The following is a 24,885-nucleotide window of genomic DNA, read 5'->3' on the forward strand; positions in this document are numbered from 1 at the left end:
AGCTACATTTTACTAACCATATCAAGCCCGATGATCTTCAAATCTGTGTTCTGACTTCACCTCCCTTCTTAATGCTTTATTCTATTTATATTTTCTTCATCCTGGATTTTATCTGTTCATTTTTTAAATTGATTCATTCTTCTAAGTTGCCCTATAGCCTTTATGGAACAATACGAAGTATAAATACATATGTAGTATACACAGATATGAACCCTCAGCTAGAGGCACCATTATCAAAAATCCTAGAGTCTTCCCTTTCCTCCTGCCCTTACATCCAGTTGGTTGAAAAGTGGAATTGATTGTATCCTATAACCTGTCTTGAATTCAACCTCACCACCAATTCCCTGTGCTGCTTTCTTAATTCAGGCTTTCATCCTCTCTCTCTGGCTTTTTTTTTTCTTTTTCCCAAAGATACTTAGAGCCCAAAGGATCTGCTTTTTTTTTTTTTTATTGAAGTATGGTTGGCACACAAAATTACATGGGTTTCAGGTGTTCAGCATAACAATTGGACAAATCTATACGTTAGGCTGTGCTCGCAAGTGTAGCTCCCATCTGTCACCAGAGAATGCTATTAGAATACCATGGACTCTATCCCCTCTGCGGAACTTTTTTTTTTTCCTGTGACTTATTGATTCTATAACTGGAAGCCTGTATCTCCCCCTCCCCTTCAGCCATTTTGCTCATCCTCTTTTTTTTTTTTTAAGATTTATTTATTTATTTGAGAGAGCGAGAATGAGAGAGTACATGAGAGGGGGGAGGATTAGAGGGAGAAGCAGGCTCCTCGCTGAGCAGGGAGCCCGATGTGGGACTCGATCCTGGGACTCCAGGATCATGACCTGAGCCGAAGGCAGTAGCTTAACCAGCTGAGCCACCCAGGCGCCCTTGCTCATCCTCTCTTAACTGGACTATTGTAATGGTCTATTTGACATACAGTTCCATTCAGCTCCAAACCTTCTTCTTCATGCTTGTTTCTTCGTGCTCCAAATCCGGTTCTCTTTAAAAAGAAAAATCTTCAGAAGTACAGGTAATGCCAATTTCTTTTCTTGTCTTTCCATCATAGGAGGAAAGACTTCTAAGGGATGAGAGTAATTCAGCCTATGAGGATGTAGATTCCCATACTAGAGTCTTGATAGTAACTCAAGAATGTGGTTTGATATTCTAGTGGGGAGAGTAGTATTCCCTTTTTCTTTTTTTTTTTAAAGGTTTATTAGTGCGTGCATGAGCACTAGCCAGGGGAGAGGTAGAGTGAGAGGAAGAGAGAGAATCTCAGACTCCTTGCTGAGCAGGGAGCCTGAGGTGGGGCTTGATCCCAGGACCCCGAGATCATGACCTGAGCAGAAGTCAGATGCTTAACCAGCTGAGCCACCCAGGTGCCCTGGGACAGTAGTATTTTCTGAATATTAACCTTCCTGAGATACAAAAGCCAATATTGGCCCAATTCTTTTTTGAATTCCAAAAAGAGGATAATCTGATTTTATAACACAGCAGTATGTTAACATTTAAAAATCTGCGCTTCAGTAAATTATTAATATGAGAGATTAGCTCTGGGTCAACTTAAGAAACTTGCTTCTGCTCTTCATATACTAACAAAAACATGCGTGAAACCTGGTGATTTAAGCCTATTTAACTCTTCATTGGCATGTGTGTTCCTTAAACCCAGGAGGTCAAACCACTCTTCGCTTTTGCTTCCTTTTTTTGGTCTCTGTTTCTGTACTTAAAAATCTATCTGATACTCTGTTTCCTCATGTCTGAGTCTGTCTCCTGCCCCCACCCCTTCACTAGATTCTAAGCTCCCTAAAGTCTACGCCATATTTGGGTGGCCCTAGTAGTGGAATCTGGTTACAATGCTGAAATTTTAAACTATTTCCAGGTCCATCCTCCAAATATTTTCTAGGCTTTACAAATAGCAAAGAACAGTAAAAGAGTTTAACTGATAGGCAAAGACACATGTAAGTGCCCAGTAAATACATCGTGATCATGTCATCTAAAGAAATGAATATAGGGGAATATGCACAAGAAACTTATTCTAGGTACGGCACATGAAAAAATTATCAGAGATACGTGAATAAAATTCCTTGCATTCATATTTTCCTTTTATCTCTCCGCCCCCCCCAAAAAAAAAGTCTTGACAAAAATAAACCAGAGCTGGAGTACAAGCTTCAGCCCTTGGTAAATCATTAAGTGGTTAAATTGGTTTTAACCTCCATTTCCCCCTTTACGGATTCCCCGTGTGTCCACGTCCATCCGTGGGGAGTTCCAATCACATCCTGGCTGTTGGGGGCCTGCCACCAAGAGGACTTCTCCCTCAGGGTGGAGGGGATCTTTCTCTCCCACAGTCCCCGGCAAAAACCAATATTCACTGGTTCTCTCACTACTCCAGGGCGCTGCTCTCTGACAATATGAACGTGAATACACCTTTTAACATGTGTGAATAGTATGGATATTTTCACCTCAGGCCCCCAAGAAAGATAGCGAAAGGGTGTCAATTTTACCCCTATCTCAGGCTTGTGGTTCATGATTTATCTTGCAAAAAAAAAAAAATCTTACTTTAGTTTACCCACTTGCTTCCTTCTTAGATGTATAAAACAGAAGAAGGAAAGGTTCCTTTTGCAAATTGCTAAAAAGGCAAGACAAACTCTGAGCCCGCTCATTTCCCCTCAATACAGCAGTCTAAAAATGGCAAGTGAAAGTGTCTAGGCTGAATTTATTTTGTACTGTGTTCCCAACAGTATTCCTGGACATACTGGGTTTTCTTTTAAGGAATTGTAACTGCACAACAGGCTACTTGGCATGAACATAGCATCCCCCAGCCTTCAGATCGCTTTCCTAGTCATTGTGTCACTTGACCCACACGATGGCCCTATGCAGTAGTATCTGAATTTTACAGATGAGTCAACAGAGCTCCAGGGGGGTTAAGTGACTGGCCTCTAAGGGGCAGAAGTGGTCCGGAGCTCTGCCTTGCTCGCCTTCGTGCCTCCGCCAGAATATCCAGCTACGCTTGCTGAAGATTAAGAAGCTGCTTTTGATTTTGGTGGATATTCATCTCAAAGGGAGGGGGAAAAAAAAAAAAAACCCTGGTGCCTTCATTCGGTAGCATTTGAATATTAAATTTTCCTTACCTGTTTCAACTTAGGATGACTTCTTTGTTCGCTTGACTGGTAATTCCTTTGTTTACTTTTTTCCCCAATCTTAAGAACCAAGTCATAAGTATAAAAAATGGTTACATTAGCATTTAACATTTTTTTTTATGAAATTCGAGTGTTTCAGAACGGGTAATTTAGGCAGGCATGTATGTAGAATTTTGCATTTTAATTAAAAACCTCAAAATGAAATGAACCTCTGACAGTAACAAATGACTATTTCTAAAAGCTGCGTTGCTATTTGATATATGTTTGGTGTTTTCTTGTGGATAATAAGCCCTACGACTTGTTTCAAGAAAAGTGACAGGACTAAAACAATTAAAAAAGACAAAGCTGCTCTTTTTTAATCATATGCTCATAAATAAAACTGGGTTGTGAATTATTTCCAGAGAAGCAATTGACAAAGTGTAAGTAAATCACTCTAAGAACTAAAGCTGTCTTGCTTCTTTTTTTGTGAATGTTCAAACCAAACCTGTATCCTTGTCCAATTATGAATTTCCTTTGACAAATAAATATTTACAAAGAATGAAATATAGACTTTGTGCACTTCCTAAGGCCAAAGCATACTGTGAAAACTAAAATTTAATATTTTCTCTCACCTCAAATACACCAAAATAAGAACATAACTTAAAAATCATTCTCTCTTGCAGCAGACTGTCCATTAATCATTCTTTAGATAATATTGGCTTTGTGAGTTTTCAGGTAGAAAAACTGTAATTTCTAGATCAGAAAATCTGAATATTCATGGATCTGAAGAAAACAGTAACATCTAGCAAAATAGAATTTTCTGTAAGCTCCATTATGAAGTCAAGAAGGGCAGATCTTTCAACATCCCCCCATTTTCCTGTGAAAATTCTTTATGTCTTCAAGGGCTTGATTAGGTAGATCCAAGAGTTAATCACATTACTTGTGATCTGGGAAAAGACTGAGACTTGCCTTATTATTTATTTTAAAAAAATTTTTTTGTGTTTTTTTTCCTGGTGTGTGGGAGGAAGGTAGAAAGAGGCCCCAGAATGCATTCACTAATTGGGGTTTTCACCTGCTGTGAGTCTAATCGAATACAAAGCCTTATTTGTAGCTGAAGAGGAAGGGAGATTATGCAGAGTGTCAGAATTTCTGCCTAGTTTTGAAATTCCTGTTATTTGGCACAATCGTTTGGGAAAGGCCGACAGATAGTTAGGGCTTTGAGCCGTTGTTAAGGTAGACCGGGAATGCTGTCGTCGGTCTGCTGGAACCACCTTAACCAGGTACCCATTTTTAGCAGGTGGCAGTCTGTTTGCTTTCCAGCGGGGCCGTGTTTTGGCTGGCAGGCGAATAGGTACCCGAATTCTTTCCTGGGAAGTAACTGCTGGCCCCTGAGGTTAATGAAGTGTGTCTTTATTTTAGTGAAGATGCTAAACTTCACATCTTTTCAGATGTTCACTGTGACATCGGTGGCTCTGGGAAGCTTTGAAAAATCTTATTAAAAGCAAACCACATGAGAAGGAAGCCTTGTTGGACTTGATCTGGAACCTATTTGGTGAAATCTCTGGTTTGGATGGCAGCTGGCTCAGAGAACTTTCCTCGGCCTGGCTTACTCTGTCTCCCTGCAGGGGAAGGGCCTGGAAAAATAGGCTTTTGTGTGGGTGTGAAGTACTCTGTGTCTGAATGTAGAGGCCTCTTCATTTACTAGTTAATGTGAACTGACTGGAGATTCTCATATCCAGAAGATGAGGGTTTCAGATGGATCTAAAGAGATTGTTACACATGTTTTAATTAGTACACCGTGGTATTTGCCCTAACTAGCAGTGACTCACCACCATTGTAAGCATTTATTGGACGTCTTATTTGGTGTTCACGGCTCATACTTGTACTTTGCACAGAGAAACATGGAATCCTTATGCGTTTGCTAAATACGCAAATGCTGAAATTTTACTGTAAAATTCCTATTATGCTTAATTGAAGTAGTACCTACCTTCCAAATGATTTTTATAAAACGATGCAGGTTATACTTAAGATGGGCTAGGGAGGGGCACCTGGGTGGCTCAGTCGTTAAGCGTCTGCCTTCCGCTCAGGTCATGATCCCAGGGTCCTGGGATCAAGCCCCGCATCGGGCTCCCCGCTCTGCGGGAAGCCTGCTTCTCCCTCTCCCACTTCCCCTGCTTGTGTTCCCTCTCTCGCTGTGTCTCTCTCTGTCAAATAAATAAAATCTTTAAAAAACAAAAACAAGGAAATCTTAAATAAATTAAAAAAAAAAAAAGATGGGCTAGGGAACACAAAGCAGTTCTGGTGGAGACTCTTGGAGCTAGAGGAAGCTGGACCCTCGGGGGTGGTGAAGTCCCTCAGGGCCACCCCCAGGCAAGTGCCCCGCGCAAACCATCCCATCTTTTTCCTTTTCCTTTCTGCTCCTCGTCTTGTAACGGTAAAATCTGGCTAACGCTGAACCTCAAGCAGCCTAAAAGGGAAAGGATGTGTTTGTGGAACATCAGAGCAGCTTGGCCCTCTGCCCTAGGCCTTTCACACCCTCCACGGAGTGGGCTTATCCACACCCGTGACCCTCCAGCACTGACATTTCAAATCAATAGCTCCAATCCAGACATCTTCCCTCTGAGCTCCGGACTCAGGTGTCCAACTGCCTTTTACATCACACTGCCGCCTCGAACTCATCATGCTTAAGACTGAATTGACCCTCTCTCCCTGACCTTCTTCTGCCCGGACCTGCCCCCTGCTCCTGACATTCCTGGCTTGGAGAATATTACTCGTCCAGGCTTGGGATTCACCCGAGAGCAGAGTGACTCAACCTTGGCTGCATAGGAGAATCCCCTTAAAAATCCCAGCGCCCAAGGCCAATTGGATCAGAACTGCAGGGTGGTGAGAAGCAGTGGTGGCCAAGCTTAAGGCCCAGGCTCCTAGGTCTTCCCTTTCTTCCATCCGTGCATCTGATCAGTCAGGACTCCTGTAGTGTTTAACCTTATTATTTCTTATTTCTCCACTCGGTGCCACTACCAGTGTTCAGATCCTCGTCATCCAGACTCTTCTGACCCAGCCCCCATTCCATGTCCCGAATGCTTTTTCTAAAAGGCAAATATGACAGAACCACACTCGTGCTTACATTCTGACCTTTCAGGACACAGGTCAAACTCTGGATCATCACGCTAGGTCCTTCTCAATTTGCCCACCCACTGCATCTCTCTCTTGACATTCTCTCCCAAAGATCAAATAGACCACTGAAGTTCTTGAAAAGAGAAAGCTGTTTGTGGCCTCTTTACCTTCACACCTGCTGTTACCACCATTCATAATTGTTGATTTGCCTTTACCCCCAAAGGACCAGAGGCTCCTTTGGCACCTACAGAGGAGCCTTCTAGAAAGAGCCGTTCAATGACTGAACCCAGTTTTCTCTTCAGCTCCAACAGGTGGAGTTAACTTATTCCTCCATCCGGAGTCCCCCACTCAGCATCCAATTTAGTGACCCAGAGGGTGGCTCTGACTGGATGGGTCCCTGTTTGGTCAGGATCCTGGGAGAAATAGAGGGTACATTCAAAAGTGGTGCTTGAAAAGAATGTAAGAAAAAGGCTATCTACAAAACCTGAGCAGCGTTGGGGGGAAGAACAAGAGCAAAGTGAGAACCTGGAACATGCTGTTGCTGCAGAAATGACCGCCCAGCTTGTGGCCGTGGGTAAAGGAACGTAGCCGCTGCCAGGTCCAAGGCCAACAGGAGGGAGCTTGGGGAATAAGCACGCAAACGTCTCTCTCCTCCTGCCCTTTATGTCCCGCTGTAGGCTTTTCCTCATGGCCTTCCGTTGGCTGAAAGCAAAAGGAAGCCAAAGGGCGCCGGGAGACCCTGACTGATGACATCCCCAGAGGCCCAAACTCCTGGGGTACAGAGCAGAGTGGAGAAGGGCAGAGAACAGAGCTGGAGGGAAGACTGGGGGGGGGGTATCCAGCACAGGCCCTTAAGTCAGAGAGGCCTGCATTTTTCTAAGTCCGTGCGACATTTAAAGTGGTTCAAAGACTGGCGTTTTGGGTATTGAAGGAAGAATTTACTGGGTCACCTTCCTAGCCTTTACCCCGTCGCATTCCTTCCTTAACCCTATTTGGAGCAAACCTACCCTAGTCTGCTGTCAGACAGCGGTGAGATTGCTTATGAGCACAAAAGAAAAAAAATACAGATCTTCCCCCACAAAAAAAGAGGCCACATCCCCCCCCCCCCCCCGGCCCCGACCCCCAGCCATGGCAGCGTAGTAGAGTGGCCTAGGCCTTGGAGCAAAACTCCCTGGTCCAGTCCTTGCACTGTCACATTCTCACCACGGTGTCAGCCCGAGGTTAGCTCATGGTTAATTCTGGAGTCAGAATTGCAACTTGTCTTTTCTGGTGGCAGAGCCCCCATGTTCCTTTCATGTCTCTGATTCACGCCAAAACAGTAATGACAGCTACTATAAACAATGTATTTTCATACATAGCATCATTATAGAATTTATATATGAAATGAAGATTTGTAAATTACCTTTTCTTAATCTCTTTTCCTAAGAAGCAAAATCCATCATCTAACTGAAACTGACAATAAAACAGTTACTGTGATGCCCATGTCATTTTTTAATAATACTGGGAGTATTTAATTTCTAAAATAACATCAAGAGTTGGGAACAAGTCTTCAAGTGCCTGTAACTCCAGTCTAAAAAAGAACTTAAAGATGTATTTTTGAGGATTGCCATCTGTCAGATTTAAGGAAAAAAAATCTGAATAGTGATTTCTTATTTTCCATTCTTTTTTGTTGTCCAACGAATTGTTCCTAGTGGTTTCCCCGGGTGAACAGTGAGAAAAAAAGACTTGAGCGTTTATATTTTAGAGAAACGTATGAGCACGCCCGAATCTTCAGTGGGTAATTTCAAAGTGTAAAACAAACAAACAAACAAATAACAAGAAAGGAGAAGCATGACAAAGCACAGGTGTTGCAAACCTTTAACTGATTGATTTCTGATGTGTACAAATGCCCATGCTGTGAGGTTTGTGTCTTTTCACTGAAATAAACATAAACAGTATTTAAGTGATTTGCCACATTGACACAGAGATTAGTCACTGATTAATAGCAAAGGCCACATGAGGAAGTCCTCATCACAGCATACGAATCCTTCTCCCCCCACCAAGATAAGGACAGACCTAGAATCCGCAGTTCGACCAAGGGACAGCCTCACCCAAAGGAAATCCTAGTGTGCCCCCCTCAGACCATAATAGAAGCTGCCTACACCACTCACTGGCTCAAAATTGCTAAAAGACAGCATTAATAAGTCTCCATTTGTGAGGCAAAATGCTAGCAGAAGTGCTATATTTGCTTTAAAATAGCATAAACCAATCCTACCTACGTGCCCAAGTCTCTAGTGATAACGTTTACATTTTTATTTGGTTTGTCAGGGGGAATGAAGAAACTTGGCACCCCCTTTCCCTTTTGTTCACTTCCTTTATTTTTTGCCTCTTTTGTCATGCTCTAGCAGACAGTAAAGGGAGATTGATGTCCACAGTCCTTTTAGCTCCAACGTTCTACGGGGGAAAAATGTTGAGCAAAAAAGAGGATAATTTAAAAAGAAAAAGGGGGACATGTTTTCAACTGTAAACTGAAATGGAAGAAATCGACCAGAAGAGAGAGTGAAAGGCAAGTAGTTGAAAGAAGATAAAAAGAAAAGCAGGCCAGCAAAATAAATGGACAAAGAGGGACAAAGAAACCATTAAGGGAGTTTAATCTTAAAAATACTCTGGGGACTCTAACTGAAGATACTTTGTGAAGGTTGCAAAAACTTACTGTGCTAATGAAGGCTTTCTTCTCTTCAGAATACTTCCCGGCTTGAAATAATTTTGCATAGTTAACCTGCATCGTCATATGGCAAACTCTAAGATTAGCAGTATTTGAACTGTCCAGGCCCTGCCACTTTTCCAATGAAATGTTCCATTGGGAATGGTTTCCTTTTAGATTTCTCGAAAATAATACCAAAAGCCCAAACCGTGCCGCACCATTCGTGGTGGTGTTTTCTTTAGAGCCTACACCAGTGGTTCTCAAACTTTAGTTTGCTGTTTCTGATTCAGTACATCTGGGCTGAGACCCCGGCATTCTTATTAATCAAAAGTTCTCCTCAGGCGATGCTGATACTGCCCTTCTCCACTTTGAGACCCCCAGCTGTTTGACAAATACAAACGCTTCCTAAGAAGCCCGTTTAGCCCAGGATGAGCATAACCTGAATTTCATGTCCTTACAGCCGTAGCACTTTAATCTTCGATTGAGGGAAAACGGTGGGGCTGGGGGTGGGGAGGGGGGTGGAGAACTCTGTGATTTTTCTCTCTCATTCTCTGAAAAAGAAAACTCTGAGCCCACACACTTAATTATCTGCAATGAGGTCATTTGCACGTAGGTCATTTATTTAGGCAACAAGTAGTCTTGCTGGAGGTTTGGAAGACGGTGCTAGCAGGGCGGTGTGGGGCTTTCAGGTCCCCGGGACTACCTTAAATCCCTTCCTCTGTCTGTCTTTTCTTTTTCCTTGCCGTTCTGAGAGGCTGAGTCCCCACTGCCGGTCTCTGGGAGCCCGGGTTCCCAGGTCGCTAGGTGGGGGCGGAGCCCGGCCCGGCCCCGCCCCGTCTGCCTGCAGCGCCCCCTCCCCGCCCGCCTGCCTGCCCGCGCCCGCTCCTCCGCAGTGCTTTCAGCTGCGAGCCTGGGCGGCGGCGGCGCTCCACTTTCGGGGAGCCCGGCGGCTTTGGGAAGCTCACTCCTCCGCTCGCGCCTTCCTTCGACCGCCGAGCCCTTGCAATCATGAGGGAGCAGCTCAAAGGGTAAGTGCATCACGGCCCCCTCGGATCGCCGCAGTCCGTGCACTTCTGGCACGAGCCGGGGGCAAACCCGGGCGGCCAAAACTTGGACAAGCGCAACGGCGGGACGCCGGGCGGCGGGTCGTCGGGGAACCTCCCCCGCGGGTCCTTGCGCCGCTGCAGGTGCGTCCCTGGGGCTTGCCCCTCGGCCGCCGCGCTTGCGGCGAGCCCCCTTCCTCTGGCTTTGGGATGGGCTCGGAGAGAAAGAGCTGATTTCTCGCCGTACGCAGAGGGGACAGCGCGTTCCCCACGCGGGGATTGGGGCCGCGGGAGCTTTTTGCTCCTTTCCGGGCTGTGTGGACGTGAGCCAGACAGGCTGTTCCTAAATCGTCGCCCGACCTCGCGGAGGGAAGGGGCGCGCGAGGCTTTACCTTGCATTGCACTGCAAGTGCCAAAAGGTCAACTTTCTGCCTGATTTCTTCCGAGGATTCCAACTGACATTCCCCTTGTTGGCTTTTCTACTGTGTTCGTTCCATGCCCCACGACTTGCAGAAACCAGGAAAGAGAGAAAAAGCCATTAAAGCCCAGAAGTCCAGGATTTGACATAGAGGGAGGATCAAGGGTTTTTGTTATGGTGGTTTTTTGTTTTGCCCTCTGGGGTTGAGTGTGCAGTCATTTCTGGGTGTCCTCTCGGGTTTCTCCAGGTGTCTGTGCTCTTCTTTAAGCGAAGTTTGTCATTCCAGATCTGATCTTGGCAACGAAAAGGGCAGGACAGTTTGTTTATCTCCGTTAAATTTGAAGTTAAGTTTGAAGCTGAAATTGAAAGGGCTCTGTTGCCTGGCGGAGGCATAATATTAATTATCAAATGCTTTAACATCATGGAAAAAAAAGTGCATCCGATTTAAGTGGCGAGCCAAAGTCTGTAAGTGAAATCTACGTTCTTCCTTGGCCAGAAAGCGCCTCTTGGTCTCCCTGCTTTGTTATCCCTGTCACCTCTCCTCGTCACCCCCCATCACCCTTCCTCTTTTTGCCTGGATTTTTTTATTTCCTTGTGTCACATCCCCTCTTTGCACGATACAGTTGCTCTTGGAGAAGCTAGAGGAGCAAATGAAACAACACGGTTATGTGAAAGGTCTCTGACCCTTGATCACCGTGGAATTGGTTTCAGTCGGTGTTGTTTGATCTTGGATTGGACACGACCCTGAAGTGAAATTGCTTTGGCCCAAGTTGAGGGTGGGTGGGATTTCAGCCCAAAAAGCAAATAGAGGGAGGACGAGTAACAGTAGGCACAATCACTGAGGCAGTCGTCTTTGGCCTGGCTTGAGCCAAACAGAATAAAATGTTAAATATCCCAGGGAACAAGAAGTGGGGACTAGAATAGGATTTCTGATGCTCAGATTGACACCCGCCCCTCCCCCGCCCCCTCCGCACGGTAGCAGAAACTTTTAACTATATTTTCCCATTCCCACCCTGCCAGTATTCCAGCAGTGCACGCCAAGTTCAACATTCAGCATGCAAATGCCAAGGTTCCTCTAGAAAGAGTCTGATCCCCAGATTAAAGGGAAATGATTTCGTGTGTGTGGATCATTGGGCTCCAGATTATATATGAAGCCAAACTCTAATCCTCTGCAAATCGCAAGAGAACGGTACCTTTTTATACCGCTGCATAGCGATTACTTTCCTCCCCGGGAAGTAGCGGAAAGATATTTTTTAAAAAGGCAACTCTCTGGAATATTTTCAGTACCCAATAACAGTGGTGGCAGAAGAAATCTTATTTTAATTAGGCAACTGCCATTTCCCCTGCGAGAGAAGTAGAAATTTGTTGCTTTTTATAAGTGTTTAATGTTTGTTTTTAAGAAACTAAAAAAGCAATTCCAATAAGTCTGATTATTCCAGCACTGACAGCAGGAACAGCTCTGAGGCAGTTATAATAACCTTGCACACTACTTGAAACTAAAGAAGGTGAGAGAAAATTTAAATTTTATGGTAGGAAATTAGGTCAGCCCTGTGCTCAGTAGAGTAATGCTTTAATTTCTTATTGACAAGTGGGTGTTGCCGGAGTCTTTTGTCACATCCAGTGATTTGGTATTTTAATTTGCATCAGGTTCCTCTCACGGCCCCAAATAAAAGGGAAAAGAGAGATTATTGTGGTTTGTACACATTTTAAAAGGAGGGAAGTCAGAATATGAAGGCTGTTCGGAGAGGCATATCTGATAGTAGGCTTTGGAACAGCAGGGCCCAAATCAATAACATGTTTGAAAGCTTTAAAGAGCGTCTTGAGGATTATTTATGAAGCTCTCTTCTCTGTGTTAATAGTCATGGAGAATTTTGATCTACGTCGAAACATCATTATTCTCAGGGGACTGACCAAAGATGTACCCACTGACTTGTGAACAGGTTTCAGAGTTTCCTTTTTGGTTGGGCACAGTATGTGGAGAGCACGTTTCCTATGTGCAAAGTGAAATACAAAAAAAGAGACACTTAGCAAGAACGGCGCCACCTGTGCTCCCACCATGGGTTCCCCGGCACAGCATCTCTTTCTGTGTTTTCTGTAGATTCCAGGTAGACCCGAGCTGCTTCTCCTGGAGTTACCGAGAATTCTCTACTGTTTTTGAAGCTAGACACAGAGTAATAAATACAGCTGTAAAATCTCTGTTGCTCACCAGCCAAAAATGGGCTTGTCCTGTAAGGCAGGATGTAGATAGGAGTCTCGCAGGTTTGTGCCTACTGTGCCTTTACTGTCCGTATTTCATCTTTTCTTTCTCTTCTGGGGGTTCAGTATGTCCCACGAGGGCTGCGAATTCACCACGCGCTGAAAACACCCACATCCAGTGAAGCGAACATTTGGTTCATCTTAGAGTTACCAAAGAATCGGAAGTCACTGGAGCCGGCTTGTCAATCGTTCTTAGCATTAAATGATGAGGAGATTATTTTTCTATTTGTGAGGATTAGTCACACCCTTTATTCTTTTCTTCTTTCCACTTGTGTTCACTTTTCTTGCTTGGCTCTGGGTTGCAGCTGAAGTGAAACTAAGACTGTAAAGACGAAATGCAAATCTGTTTTCTAGTTACTTGGCATTGCTTGCAAAGAAAAGGCTTGCGTGTTGGAGGGCAAGAAGGTAAAAGACGATGGGCTTTTGGATTTGTTTGGGTTCCTTTATCTAGGTTATTCAAGTTGCCCCCCCCACCGACCCAGCATCACAGGTAAGTGGGAAAATGAGCACCTGGAAAGGCCTCTATCTAATGACCCGTGAAGTGGGTGAACACAGATTTTTGAAAATCCTTCTCACAGTTTTGACCCACTGGAATAAATTCCTTAGAAAGGTAGACATGTCTGTAGATCAGCAGTCACGAGGTTTGTTTTGGAGAGAGGCAGCTTACGTGAAGCTTGCATTCACCCCATGTGGGACTCTCCTGCGCCTCGTATGCGAGTGAGTGTCTCTTTTCTTTGGGAACTGCATTTGGTATGAGTCACCGTGTTCTCCCGTTTGAAGTCCATTACAGATGCTGCCTTTTCTTTTCGGAGCGCTTGTCTGTGCTTCTGTCGGGCCAGGTTGATCAGCGCAGACAGACATTTCTCTGCCCATCTATTGAGGATGCTACAGTCCTCCCACACTTCGTAGGGATGGGACTTTATTATCATGCATTGTGTGTATTAAGGGCCCACATGTGTGGACACTCGTGCTTTTCCCCTCTTCTCCCTTCCTCCCTCTCTCCCTGGCGTTCCCATACACGTGGCCTTGGGAAATGACAGAGACAGAAATGCAGGGTGGTCTTTCCTTGCTGGGCACTTTCCGAGCTAAAAAACACCCAAGAACAAGCAACACTTTTTCCGTGAAGCTGCAAGCTGCAGCCTCCTTGTGCTGTGCATATAAAGTACCAGTTCCGCCCACCTCTTCTCCAGATCAGAAACCAGCTTGGTTGTGGGGCTCCCTAAAACCCCCGAAAGCACGGACTGCATGTGTGCGTCTTCTGCTCTCCTTGCCCTTTAAGACTTGGACTTCACTCTGGTACATTCCCTCGGCTGAGAAGCCCTGTTGTGCTCCTCACATGTGAATTGTGTCTGTGGAAGAGTACACCAGAAGTGAACGTGTCCTGGAGAGACTGAAATGGCCCCTGGCAAGTGAACATTGTCTTGTAACTTTCCTACCGGAGTCTTCCCTGTTCCATCCCTTTTCCATCCCTGGATGGTAAATATCAGAGGGGATGATCTTGGAAGGGGTACAGCTTGGGGAATTTCCACATGCTTGGTGACATTTATTACCGTATTTCACAAACCACAATAAGTATTTCTCCTTTTAACTTCTTTTTTTTTTTTTTTTTTAAACAGAGGTAATTCACATGGAGTGTTTTTTGTTCTCTACAAAGGGTCTTAGGCTTGGCCGGTTTACAGCAGGTGGATGGATCCTCATCTATAGTGTCAGCAACTAGTAAAAAGCTCACTTTTAGTGGGCGTTAATTTGGGGGGCCACATAATAACAAAAGCAGCCATGTATTGAGCACCAGAATGTGCTGGTCACCTAATCCCTTAACTGTCCCAAGTGCGCAGGCCTGCCCCCGATGGTGCAGTTAGTAGGGCACAGAGCAGTGTGGAGGCCTCAGGTTGAAAATCGGTGCCGAGGTCGCTTGACATTTGCCCTCCTCAAACTCCTCTTTCCATGCGAGCCCTCTGTACTTGGTGCTCGCCTTGAAGTGTCCACGTGTAAGCCGTTTCTCTTCTCTGCAGCCCCACCCTTCCCCTGAAGATCATGAACAGGCTGTGCGTATGACTCCTGAAATACCTATGTTCAGGGCTGCATTTTACCCTATCAAAGCCCGTCATGTAATCCCCGAAAACTGGAAATACGATGCTACGGGGATTTATGTAGATGGGCCAAAGTAAGGAAAAGTATATGTGGTTATCTCTCCCGGATTTATTCATGCAACTGAATTAGGAACAAAGGTGTTTTGTTCTTTTTGTAGCGGGAGCTGATAGCTGGCAACCACACTTAGCTGAACTTCAAGAAATGGGAGAGAACTGTGAATGCTTCATTCAGGCCCAAGTAAATATAGGAAAAGGTGGAGTGGTGTGTGGAGGACTGAGTCAAAAAAAAAAAAAAAAAAAGGCACTTGAGAAGGAAGTCATGGGGAGAGGGAAGGTAGGCTACCTTGGTCGGGCACTGGCTAGACCTTAAGCCGAAGTGAAATGCAGTCATCGTGGGTATGAGACCTGGATATGGGGAAGACGGAGTAATGGGAAAATGTCAGGGGTTGTGAAAGCCACTGAGAAGTGAGGTGATTTGTCTTTTGAACCGATGTCCTGTGTCTCTTTGACAGGGTTGAGTGTAACTCTTGTCAGTGTCCTTTCTGAATGGTCCACATTGGACAGGTGAAGAAATCCTGGTTTTTGATTATTGATTACATAACCAAGTCATCTTATAACAACAGAAGGACAACCAACTTGTGGGGCACCAAAAAGGAATTCTGGTTCCCAAAGCATGTTCATGTTGCTTTTCCCTTTGAGGGCGAAGGTAGCAGCCTCTCTGCTTGTAAGGAACATTCTCGACTGTGTGACGAAGTCCTGTGAAGTAACGATGCTGAATGAAATAGAAGCAAACCATACCTTTCTTTCCTCCTTTTCTTTACTACCCATTATAAATTCTAAAGTCTCTCTTTGTATTTTCTCTTATAGCCATGAGACCCAAACAACTTGCTGGGATCATCCCAAAATGACAGAGCTCTACCAGTCTTTAGGTAAGGACATGGCCACCTTTGCTCCAGGTTAAATGACAGGTGACTCGCAGGATAAAGTAGTTTGTAGCGTGCACGTTGTTGGTTGTCTAAACCTGGTTATCACTAGATTGTTTAAAAGGTGAAAATGACACCTTTCAAAACCCAAAATTGACAGCTTTCTTTTTCACAGAGGTTCTTTAAAAATAAGTTTTACAATGTCATGGATTCCTGAAAATTCAGTATATCTGAGAGGGCCAAAAGGTCTTTGTAGTTTGCTGCGTAAAAGGATGGAAAGAAAAAAATTCTTGCAATTTATGGCAATTGTTTTTCCCACCAAGAAAGAAAACTGTTTTAAGTTGTTCTTATTGATTTCTTCCCTGTGAACTCAAGACAGCGCTTTTGCCAAACCACGAATATTGTGGTAGGAATTTTCTGCAGTCTTTCCAGTGCTTGTAATTCTCAAGCCTGTCAGGTCGTCAGCGTGAACATTTAAATGATTTCTCTACTATGTCTTGTTTTGTGTTTGTGTGAGAGCCTGATAGTTTTCTTCCCCCTCATAACTGGGAATTATTTGAACAGACACACAGCCTCCAAATAAGAAGAAAACATCAATCCTTCTAATGCTTCATGGAAGTCCACTCTGTACCGTTTTAGATCTTTGGAGAGTAATCTGAAATGAATTATCTTACATAGTAACTAGTTGTTGTTTTTTTAATTAAAAAATACATCTTCTCTACTAAAACAATTTTTTAAGTCTGCTTCTTTGTGAATGGACATATTTACAGACTAAAGTGCTTTGGGTTTAAAGCTACGTGATGGTGCCCATGGGAATCAGGGTGATCAGACGAGTTTTGTACATGTGTGAGTGCATGTGTGTGTGTGCGTGCGTGTGTGTGTGTAGCTATTTAGCTGACTTGCTGTCATAGGTTCTCACTGGTTAACTAATTGAAATTAGAGGGACATGGGGTAGGAGACATTAGTCAAAAAATTGTTTTCCCAGACTTCTTCTAATATATGGGAAATTAGTTTCTCCTAGAAAATCCAAAAAATACAAATAAAAAGCATGAAAAACAAAAGACTTCACTTGCCATTCTACTGACCAGAGATATCCAGTACATTTCAATTAATACTATATCATTTTAGTCTAGCAGCATGTATGTATGTGTGGTGTGCGTGTGTGTGTGTATGCATTGCACATAGGTACGCTTTTTAAAAAATTTCAAGAAAATTGGGATCAGCTCATCTTTAAGTGCTACATTTTCAGCCCTTACAAAATGTTTCTGGCATACAGTGCTGTACTGTTTAGACCACAGGTGGAAAACTTAAATGCTTATCTTTTGGCAAATGAGAGAATGGAGGCCTCATCTGAAGTAGGCAGCGGCTTTGCTGGGCAAGCAGGCCATCTTAACCCTGTGCTCTCAGGACTTGTGATTTTCCAAGAGAAATGAGAAATCTGTCGATCAAGAGCTAATTTGAACTTGTCGGTGGACCTCCTGATGATAACCCCGGGTTTACACTGGTTCAGCCCACTTGTAATGTTTTACCTCTAATCAGAGTGACTTGTAGTTGTAATATTTGAACTTACTTTTACTTAAAAATCTTTATTATAGAATTAATAATTCAAATTTTTGGAAGTTTGAAAATATAGGCAAGCTAATGAACAAAAAAGAAGAAAAGACAAATCCTTTGTAACCCACCTCTTAGAGTTAACTAATACTTAATAATCTCGTAGGTAGCTTCACAAAAATTTTTCTCTATATACATTTTTACAAAAGTTGGATGGTTCTGTTTTATAATCAGCTTTTTTTCACCTAAAGGTAATGTACCGTGGCCATATTTCCATTTCATTACATTGTATTCTCTACTGGCTTACTTTTAATTGCTCTGTAATGAGAAACCACAAATGTGGTTGATAAAAAGCTAATTATGAACTATCAATGAGTAGATGTTTGTACCTTCAGTAGGAATTAAATACACCTTTTATCATCATTTCTGAAGTTTTTGCAATAATTCAAATGTGGTAAATTCAAAGCTGATAATCTGGCATGATTTCTGACCTTGGGCAGATCACCTGACTTTGGGAGATAATAGAATTCTACAGCTGCAGGGGAATTTAGAGCTCATTTATTACAAACTTTTTCTTTGATGAAATCAACTTTATTGATCTAATTTATGTATCATAAAATGCAGCCATCTTACATAAATGGTCAGTTCCATCCTCCTTTGAACTTCTGCTCTTAGCTTTCCCGGTAACAATCATCTTAGAAATGAACTGGTGTTGAAATTTGTCCTATGGCTTTCAGAACTAAAATTGCCAGTGCTTTTTGTTACAATCAGATGTTGCTTAGGCTAACTTTTATCCAAATGGGGACTCATCCGATAACATCTTCCATTTATTTGAGAGCCCACTGTGTGTGCTGTGCATTGAACATGTCCACAACCGTTGTGCACTGTGGAAGATCTCAACATCCATATTTCACAGGGCAGTGAAGTCAGGTGCAGAGAAACCATTTATCGGGGCTACACAGCTCTCTGGGGCTACACGGGGATTTGCTCAGGGTCCTCTATTAGCATTTTCACTCATCTCATTGATTTTATTAACTCAGTAGAGCATGCCCACATAGGTTACTGTGCACCTGCTACAAATATGTATGAGTTGACAGTTTCACCTGTGGATAGAGAGTGACTTGAATAGTATTTCTGGAACAAGCCATTGCATTTCTACAGATGGTATGGTAGGTTCCTAGGCGGTAGGCCCTCTTCCTTTCAGTTTTGCCTGGCACTGTGGAATGGTTGAGTTTGTTACACATGGTTGAGTTTGTTTGTTACATATGGTTGGGTTTGTTTGTTACACGTCTATATCCCTGAGATGACCTACAAGACTAAGTATTATTTGTGCCCTCACACCCCTTACAGTGTTTCCAAGTTGAAATAACAAGCGTAACATACTGAAAAGAAACCTTTTATTTCTTTTTAATTTTTGTATATTGGCTTACATTTTTTACTCACAAGATAGCCCTTTAGGTCCAAGTTTCTACTTTGAGCTCTAGAATAAATGGTTGGAAGTAATCATCTGCACTCAGTTCATGAAAGGTATCATGAAAGCAAAACTGGTGTGTGATTGGGTATGTTCAGTGTTTTAGACAATATAGATCTGAAGTAGGTCCCTCACTGGGGTGCCTGTGTGGCTCAGTGGGTAAGCGTCTGTCTGCCTTTGGCTCAGGTCATGATCCTGGGGCCCTGGGATCGAGCCCCTCATTGGGCTCCTTGCTCAGTGGGAAGCCTGCTTCTCCCTCTGCTTCTGCCACTCCCCATTGAAGCTACAGTGGTTCACAATATGCAGGAAATATGACACATTCCTAAGTATGCCCACTTCCGAGAAGACTTCCATTCTCGAATTGGCCCAAATCCCCAGCCAGCCTGTTCAACACACGTTTGTTAATGCCCCTTGTCCCCAGAGCATTCAGGTGTTCTCCGGGCACCCTCCCCTGTGGTCTGGACAGCATACTGTTGGAAACCAAAAGCATTTTGGATGGACTGAAAAAGTAGCATTTGAGCACCCACTGATGGAAAGCTAGGATGTTACTTCACATGTTATATTTGCATTCTCTAGTTAATAGAATGATAGGTAAGTTTCTTCTTCATTCTTTGTGATTTTTCTACGATGAATGGATATTATTTAAAATTAGGTGTTTACCATAGAATGTTTCTTCATCATTACTCCACTCCGTAGTGTCCCCTACAGCTGTAACCGATTCACCAGTGAGAACCCGTGACAGAAAAGTAATGATAGTCACACACATACCTCCCCCACACATCACACATACATGTATAGGATTGATGTTTAAGTACCCCAACTCCATTGACTTTGTCAGGTAACTTTTAACACCAGGCGATTGCCTCATGTGTTTTAGTTTCTAAATATGTCCTTCCACAAAAAAAGCAGACCTAAAGAGTTTTAATGGTAGAGAAGACATAACTAACTTTTTTGTTTAAGAAAAAAAAAAAAGAGATTTAATTCCAAATTATTCTTAACAGCTCCAAAACAGCTTTCTGGAGTGAGCTCTCATCAAATGTTAAAAGTATTTGTGTTTTCTCCTTACGTTTTAGGCTGTGTACCTGCTCGAAAAATTCTAAGTTCTGAGGGCAAAACATGTCAGACTTCCACACCAATACACAACAGGGCATAATAAAGAAATAATGTAAATGTTCACAGTGATGACCTGACAGTCATTAGGAATTTGAGGTTTGGAAGGTCCCCAGAAAATTTATGCAACCATTAACAGTTTGGCAAAAACGTGGTCTTGTTTTCACAAGGAGGAAATCAATAAGAACAACCGGAAAACTGTTTTCTTTCAGCATTTTTCTCTGACTGCCCCCAGTGTGGGGCGTGAGGGGTATATCAAAAACCGAAGTTTCCTGTATCTATTTTTATGTGGGCCTTAGTATTCTTATCTTTATAATGAGGGTGTGAGACCAAAGTGTCTACAAATTTTGTTTATTTTTCTCTTACTTTGGGCTGAAGTAGAGCAGGTTGTTTCCAGAACTTGCTGTGATCATAATTTTTCAAGAAGCACCTTAGGCTGACTCTGCAGACAAATGTATTTCTGAAAGTTGAATCATTCCTATTTTTAAAACTGCGCATTCTAGAAAACAAACAACAGGGAGAAGATCCTGCCACCCATCCGTGTCTTACAGGCAGAGTGAGGCAAGCTATTACCAAGTACAGATGCTCTTGAGATATTTCCCCCAAGACCCGCTGGGCCATCCATTTGTTGTTCAAAAGGCATGTTCTTCATCATTTCTTAGAAGCAATAATATGGCCGATACGTGAGGTGAATTTCAGGTTTCCTTCAGCGTCTTTACAAACGTAATGGAAAGATTGTTGTTGCATTAGGTTATCTTGGCAATTCAAAAGCTGTAACTCTTTAAGGCTCCAAAAGGCATTTACAAAATCAGTAGCTGTTAGATAGTGATGTGCTCCGGAATTTATTTTGAAATATTAATATAAGACTGATTTTTTGTGAAGTGTCATTAAATGATAAAAAGCCTGTCATTTTTCTCACGATTTATGTCTGGGGTTCTTAAGTTCATGGCTAAAATGTTTTAAGTAAATATTTTTTTTAAAGCCCCCACCCGCACAATACGTACGGCTCAAAAATTCTCTAAGAAAGTATTAGTCTGTCTTCCTGGGGATCTCTTAATTATAAATACAAGAAAATCCTGTAGGCCTCTCCATGGTTCCCTTGCAAGCTCCGTATGGGTAAAAATAAGATAATATGAAATGAGAATGAATCGTGAAGCTTGAGGAGGTGAACTGAGTATTTCAAACCATTTGCTCAAATCCAGGTGCCCCGTACGATCTGATGTCTCATCCCAGTTTCCTTTCTTCTGCGTCGAAGCTCCTTTAACCACCAGGGTTTTCGCGAGGAGGATTGGTTCTCCTCCTTTCCTGCAGTTCTAGCATTTTTTAGAAGGATCTCGTCCCTCTTAACCTGTTGCCCAAGTTTTGCAACCCACTCTCCAGCATGATGCCCATCCAAACCATATGAAAGCTGTCAGTTTTGAAAAAATGGATGTATGAACGTTTTAGGAAATCTTAGGGAAAGTGGTCCTAAAAACTCTTGTGATTTGCAGACAGTCCAACAACACGTGGCCCTTAGCCTGGCATCTGTTGCCTGAGAAGAGCTTTACGATGTTAAAATGAGGGCTTCCTTTTGGGGTCCGAGGAGTCTGAGGCTGGTGGGATTCTTCAGCAGTACAAGTCAAGAGGACTAGTTAAGTCCCAGTGTTAAGAGGCTAAGAGCTTCTTCAAGATACCCGAATAGCGTTATTAATAAATGAGCACAGCTGGCCAGATAGAGTTAGGAACTCTCCATAGAAATCCTGTACCTCTTTCCTCAGTTGGTCCAAGAGGAGGGATTATCATTGAGGTTTGCAAGCTCTCGCTCTCTGTTGATAGGCTTTCTACATTCCACTAAGAGTTCCCTCCAGAGGATGCTCAAACGTTGTTAGGAGCTGTGGGATTCTGAATGACTGAATTCCTTTTGCATCGGGAGTTTGTCCTAATGCTTTTCTCAGCGTATTATGTAAACCGTTCTCAACTACTCAATAGTCAGCATATTCTTTTCTTTGTCTCTTATCTCCAGGTCCGTAAGTATTAAAACCTTCTGTCTTTTGATTTTCTCCTCCCATAATGCTGTGAACTGAAAATAATATCTAAATGCAGATTCCGGCTTGGGTGTGACCTTGGCTTAATCTTTTGCTTTTTCTTGGTCTTATATTTCTGATTTAGCAGGTTGAGCAGTGAATCTTCCATCTCTAAATGTCTGGTTTTAATTTAACTCCTGGCCAGAGTATGACTTGGCCTCATGAAGGTGATGCCCATCTCTCCAATTTCTCTTGGTCGCCACCAGCCTGGAAGATGGGAATAGCAGGAAAATCATGTTAATAATAATTGTACTTTCATTTGCGTAGCACTTTACACTGTGCAAAGTTTTCAGAAGTAACTGTATCTAATCCTTACACGGCTGTAAATTTGGTCTATAGCTGGTGCATGACCTGAATTTTGTATTAATTTCAGTGTCCTGCCATCCCCTTGAGGATACTTCCCGTTTTTGATTTGGAAAATAATGCTACCACATCAGTGGATGGGGCAGCTGTTTGTTTCTTTCTGTTTGGACCTGGGCAGGCCGAGGCACAAGACCTGCTTTGACTTACTCATACTGACATATGGGTAGAAGATAAGGAACCAAGTCCAGAGCACACATTTTATGGCTCCTGGTTTGCAGTTCTCAAAGGAATATCCATTACTCCTAGCTTGATTTATAAAACTGCTTTATCAGCATAATTAAGCTATGGAATCTCAAGTGACGTTCTTTATTCCCTAGCTGACAAAGTTAGCAGTGGAGATTTACTCAGATTTGCAAAATAGAAGACATTAAGGCTGTTATAAATGTTCTTCCTTTACTTCTACTAGCCTGCTTGTAAAAAAAAAAAGAGAAATAATCTCTGTTCTGTTAACATCGGTTACAATCGATTGATTTTCCCCATTTGGAAAATGGAAATGTAATTTTCAAATCAAAATTTATGGCACTTTAATGGAATATTCTTTTATAATATTTTTTCTTGTTCAAATAACTTGATTTAAAGCTTCTAATCGAAGAACATAAATAAATAGGTACTTCCGATCTGCATCTTCCGAAGCTGATTTCAGAAGGAAACTCAAAAAGATAACTCTCTCAGACTGGTTTACAATTTAAAAGAGCTGCCAAATTGTAGTTTAGTTGATCTAAATAAGAGGAGCATTAAGGTTACACCTGCAGCTCTGAGAAAAGTGCTGGATGTGTACAATTTTATGTAGCTGGGTCTGCAGAAGACGATTTTTGCACACGAAGTAAAGGCATCTAAAAACGTGTCTGCTCTTATTCAGACACTTCCAATATTTCTTTTTTAAGCGCACACGTCTGATTACCTCTGTACGTCTCTTGGGAGCTGCAATTCTGCTGGAAAGAGATTCGGAACAGTCAGAACACTCACATAAAATAGATAGTGAGTTTTTAAAGTCTGTACTTTGTGTATGGTAGTAATAAAATGACCTAAAAATATTCTGAAAGCCTGTCTTATGACATAGTGGATGAATCATTAGCTTATTTATGAATTGGTGAGATTCTGTGAGAATGTTTCAGAATTTGCCACTCCACCGTCTTGATCCCTTGCATAACTCCAGGGAAGGCCTCGTGCCCCCTCATAAATTGAGGCTTATGTAACTGGGACATACGTTATATGCGAGTGCGTGTATGTGCAAGCATGCGCATGTGTTGCGCACATACGTTTATTTATGGACGTATTCTTTATCAAGTGTCCATTTTGATGGGAAGGCGATTAGTTTTATATTTTGCTTTCTTGTTCTCTAAAGAGGCTGTCCGTCTTAGAGCAGTGCTTCTCAAACCGGTGAAGGGCAGTTATTTTGTTTGTTGTTTTTTTTTTTTTTTTAAACAAACAGTACATCACAGACTTGTAGGTGATCGTGCTGACCCTGACAAGTTTGCGCTCCCACTGTACGTAACTCACCTGCGCAGGCTCTGCAGTGCTCAACCTGGTCTGTGCTCTGTTCCGTGAGATGCACCCATGGATCGCACATTTGGACGTCGCGGCAATGTCAGGTTGCTCCAAAAGTTGCTTAACGTACCCAGCTTCCATATCTGTGAAGAACCAGAATTTGCGGAGCACTGTTCTAGAGTACTTAAGTTTTGAAAGTATCAATGTCAAATCGAGTGACCTTGGGTGGGTGTGTGCGGGGGGGGGGGGGGGGGGGGAGGGGCACTAACTAACAGACGCCAAACAAGAACACCTAAAAATTTGTATTTATGGGATTGTATAGTTTGCTGTCTGAGTCAAATTCAAGCAGAGGAGGGATATATCTTCTTTCCCATTTCATAGACCTTCTTAGCAGTTATTTTGGAGGCTGAAGTAATAAAATCACCCTGTTATAGGAAAGGTTTTGCGTGTTCAGGAGCAGGGCTCCTGCTGCCTAGTTTAATGCCTCCACCACCCATATCATTAAATACATTGTGTAGAATGTGATATTTTTCAAATACAAGTTTTTATCCAGAAGAGAAAATGTGGTATGTGTGCTCTTTACGTTACACGATGAATTCCATGGGGGAACTGATTGATTATAGTGTGACTATACTGTCATCATTTTCTGAGTTCAGGTTGGGCGGTAATGTGATATAGCTGCAGAGTTCGTTGACTTTGAGACGGGTGAGACATGGATTTGAATTCTACCTCTGCTACCAGTTCTCTGTGGTTGAAGACAAAGGCAGTCACAATTTTGAAACACAACTTCCTGATTAAGTAGTGAGGATGATACTTTCCTTGGAGAGTGTTGTGAGGCTTTGAGATAATGTATGTAAAATGACAAGATGTCTGACATAGTAAATGCTCAAGGAATTATAATTGCTATTAATGATGATAATTATGTTGATTCACAGTTTGTTATTCTCAGTGTTATTTTCATATTCCGTGTCCCTTCTTATCCGAAATCTCTTGGGATTCCTGGGGCGCCTGGGTGGCTCAGTTGGTAGAGCACGTGACTCTTGATCTTGGGGTTGTGAGTCCGAGCCCCACGTTGGGTGTAGAGATTACCAAAAAAAAAATTAATTGAAAAAACAAAATCTCAGGGCACCTGGCTGGCTCAGTGGGTGGAACATGTGAGTCTTGATCTGGGGGTTGTGAGTTCGAGCCCCACATTGAGTGTAGAG

General features: G+C 42.8%; 1 protein-coding gene across 5 annotated transcripts in view; it reads left to right on the forward strand.

Moving 5' to 3' along the window:
* DMD (dystrophin) overlaps positions 1-24,885 on the forward strand; it is a 1,674,912-nt gene that overhangs the window by 1,522,349 nt on the left and 127,678 nt on the right. For 3 of the 5 annotated variants that reach the window (XM_088028834.1, XM_088028835.1, XM_088028836.1), the window contains one exon: positions 15,579-15,640. In XM_088028834.1, the coding sequence (XP_087884960.1) occupies positions 15,579-15,640 (62 nt within the window). Of the gene's footprint in view, positions 1-9,812; positions 9,933-15,578; positions 15,641-24,885 lie in introns of those variants that run through there. The other 2 variants (XM_028095187.2, XM_028095188.2) reach the window with 1 other exon arrangement.

The sequence above is a fragment of the Eumetopias jubatus genome, unplaced genomic scaffold (genome assembly GCF_037043125.1).
Source record: "Eumetopias jubatus isolate StellerSeaLion01/CBP00866 unplaced genomic scaffold, mEumJub1_p1.0 scaffold_11, whole genome shotgun sequence".
Taxonomy (NCBI): domain Eukaryota; kingdom Metazoa; phylum Chordata; class Mammalia; order Carnivora; family Otariidae; genus Eumetopias; species Eumetopias jubatus.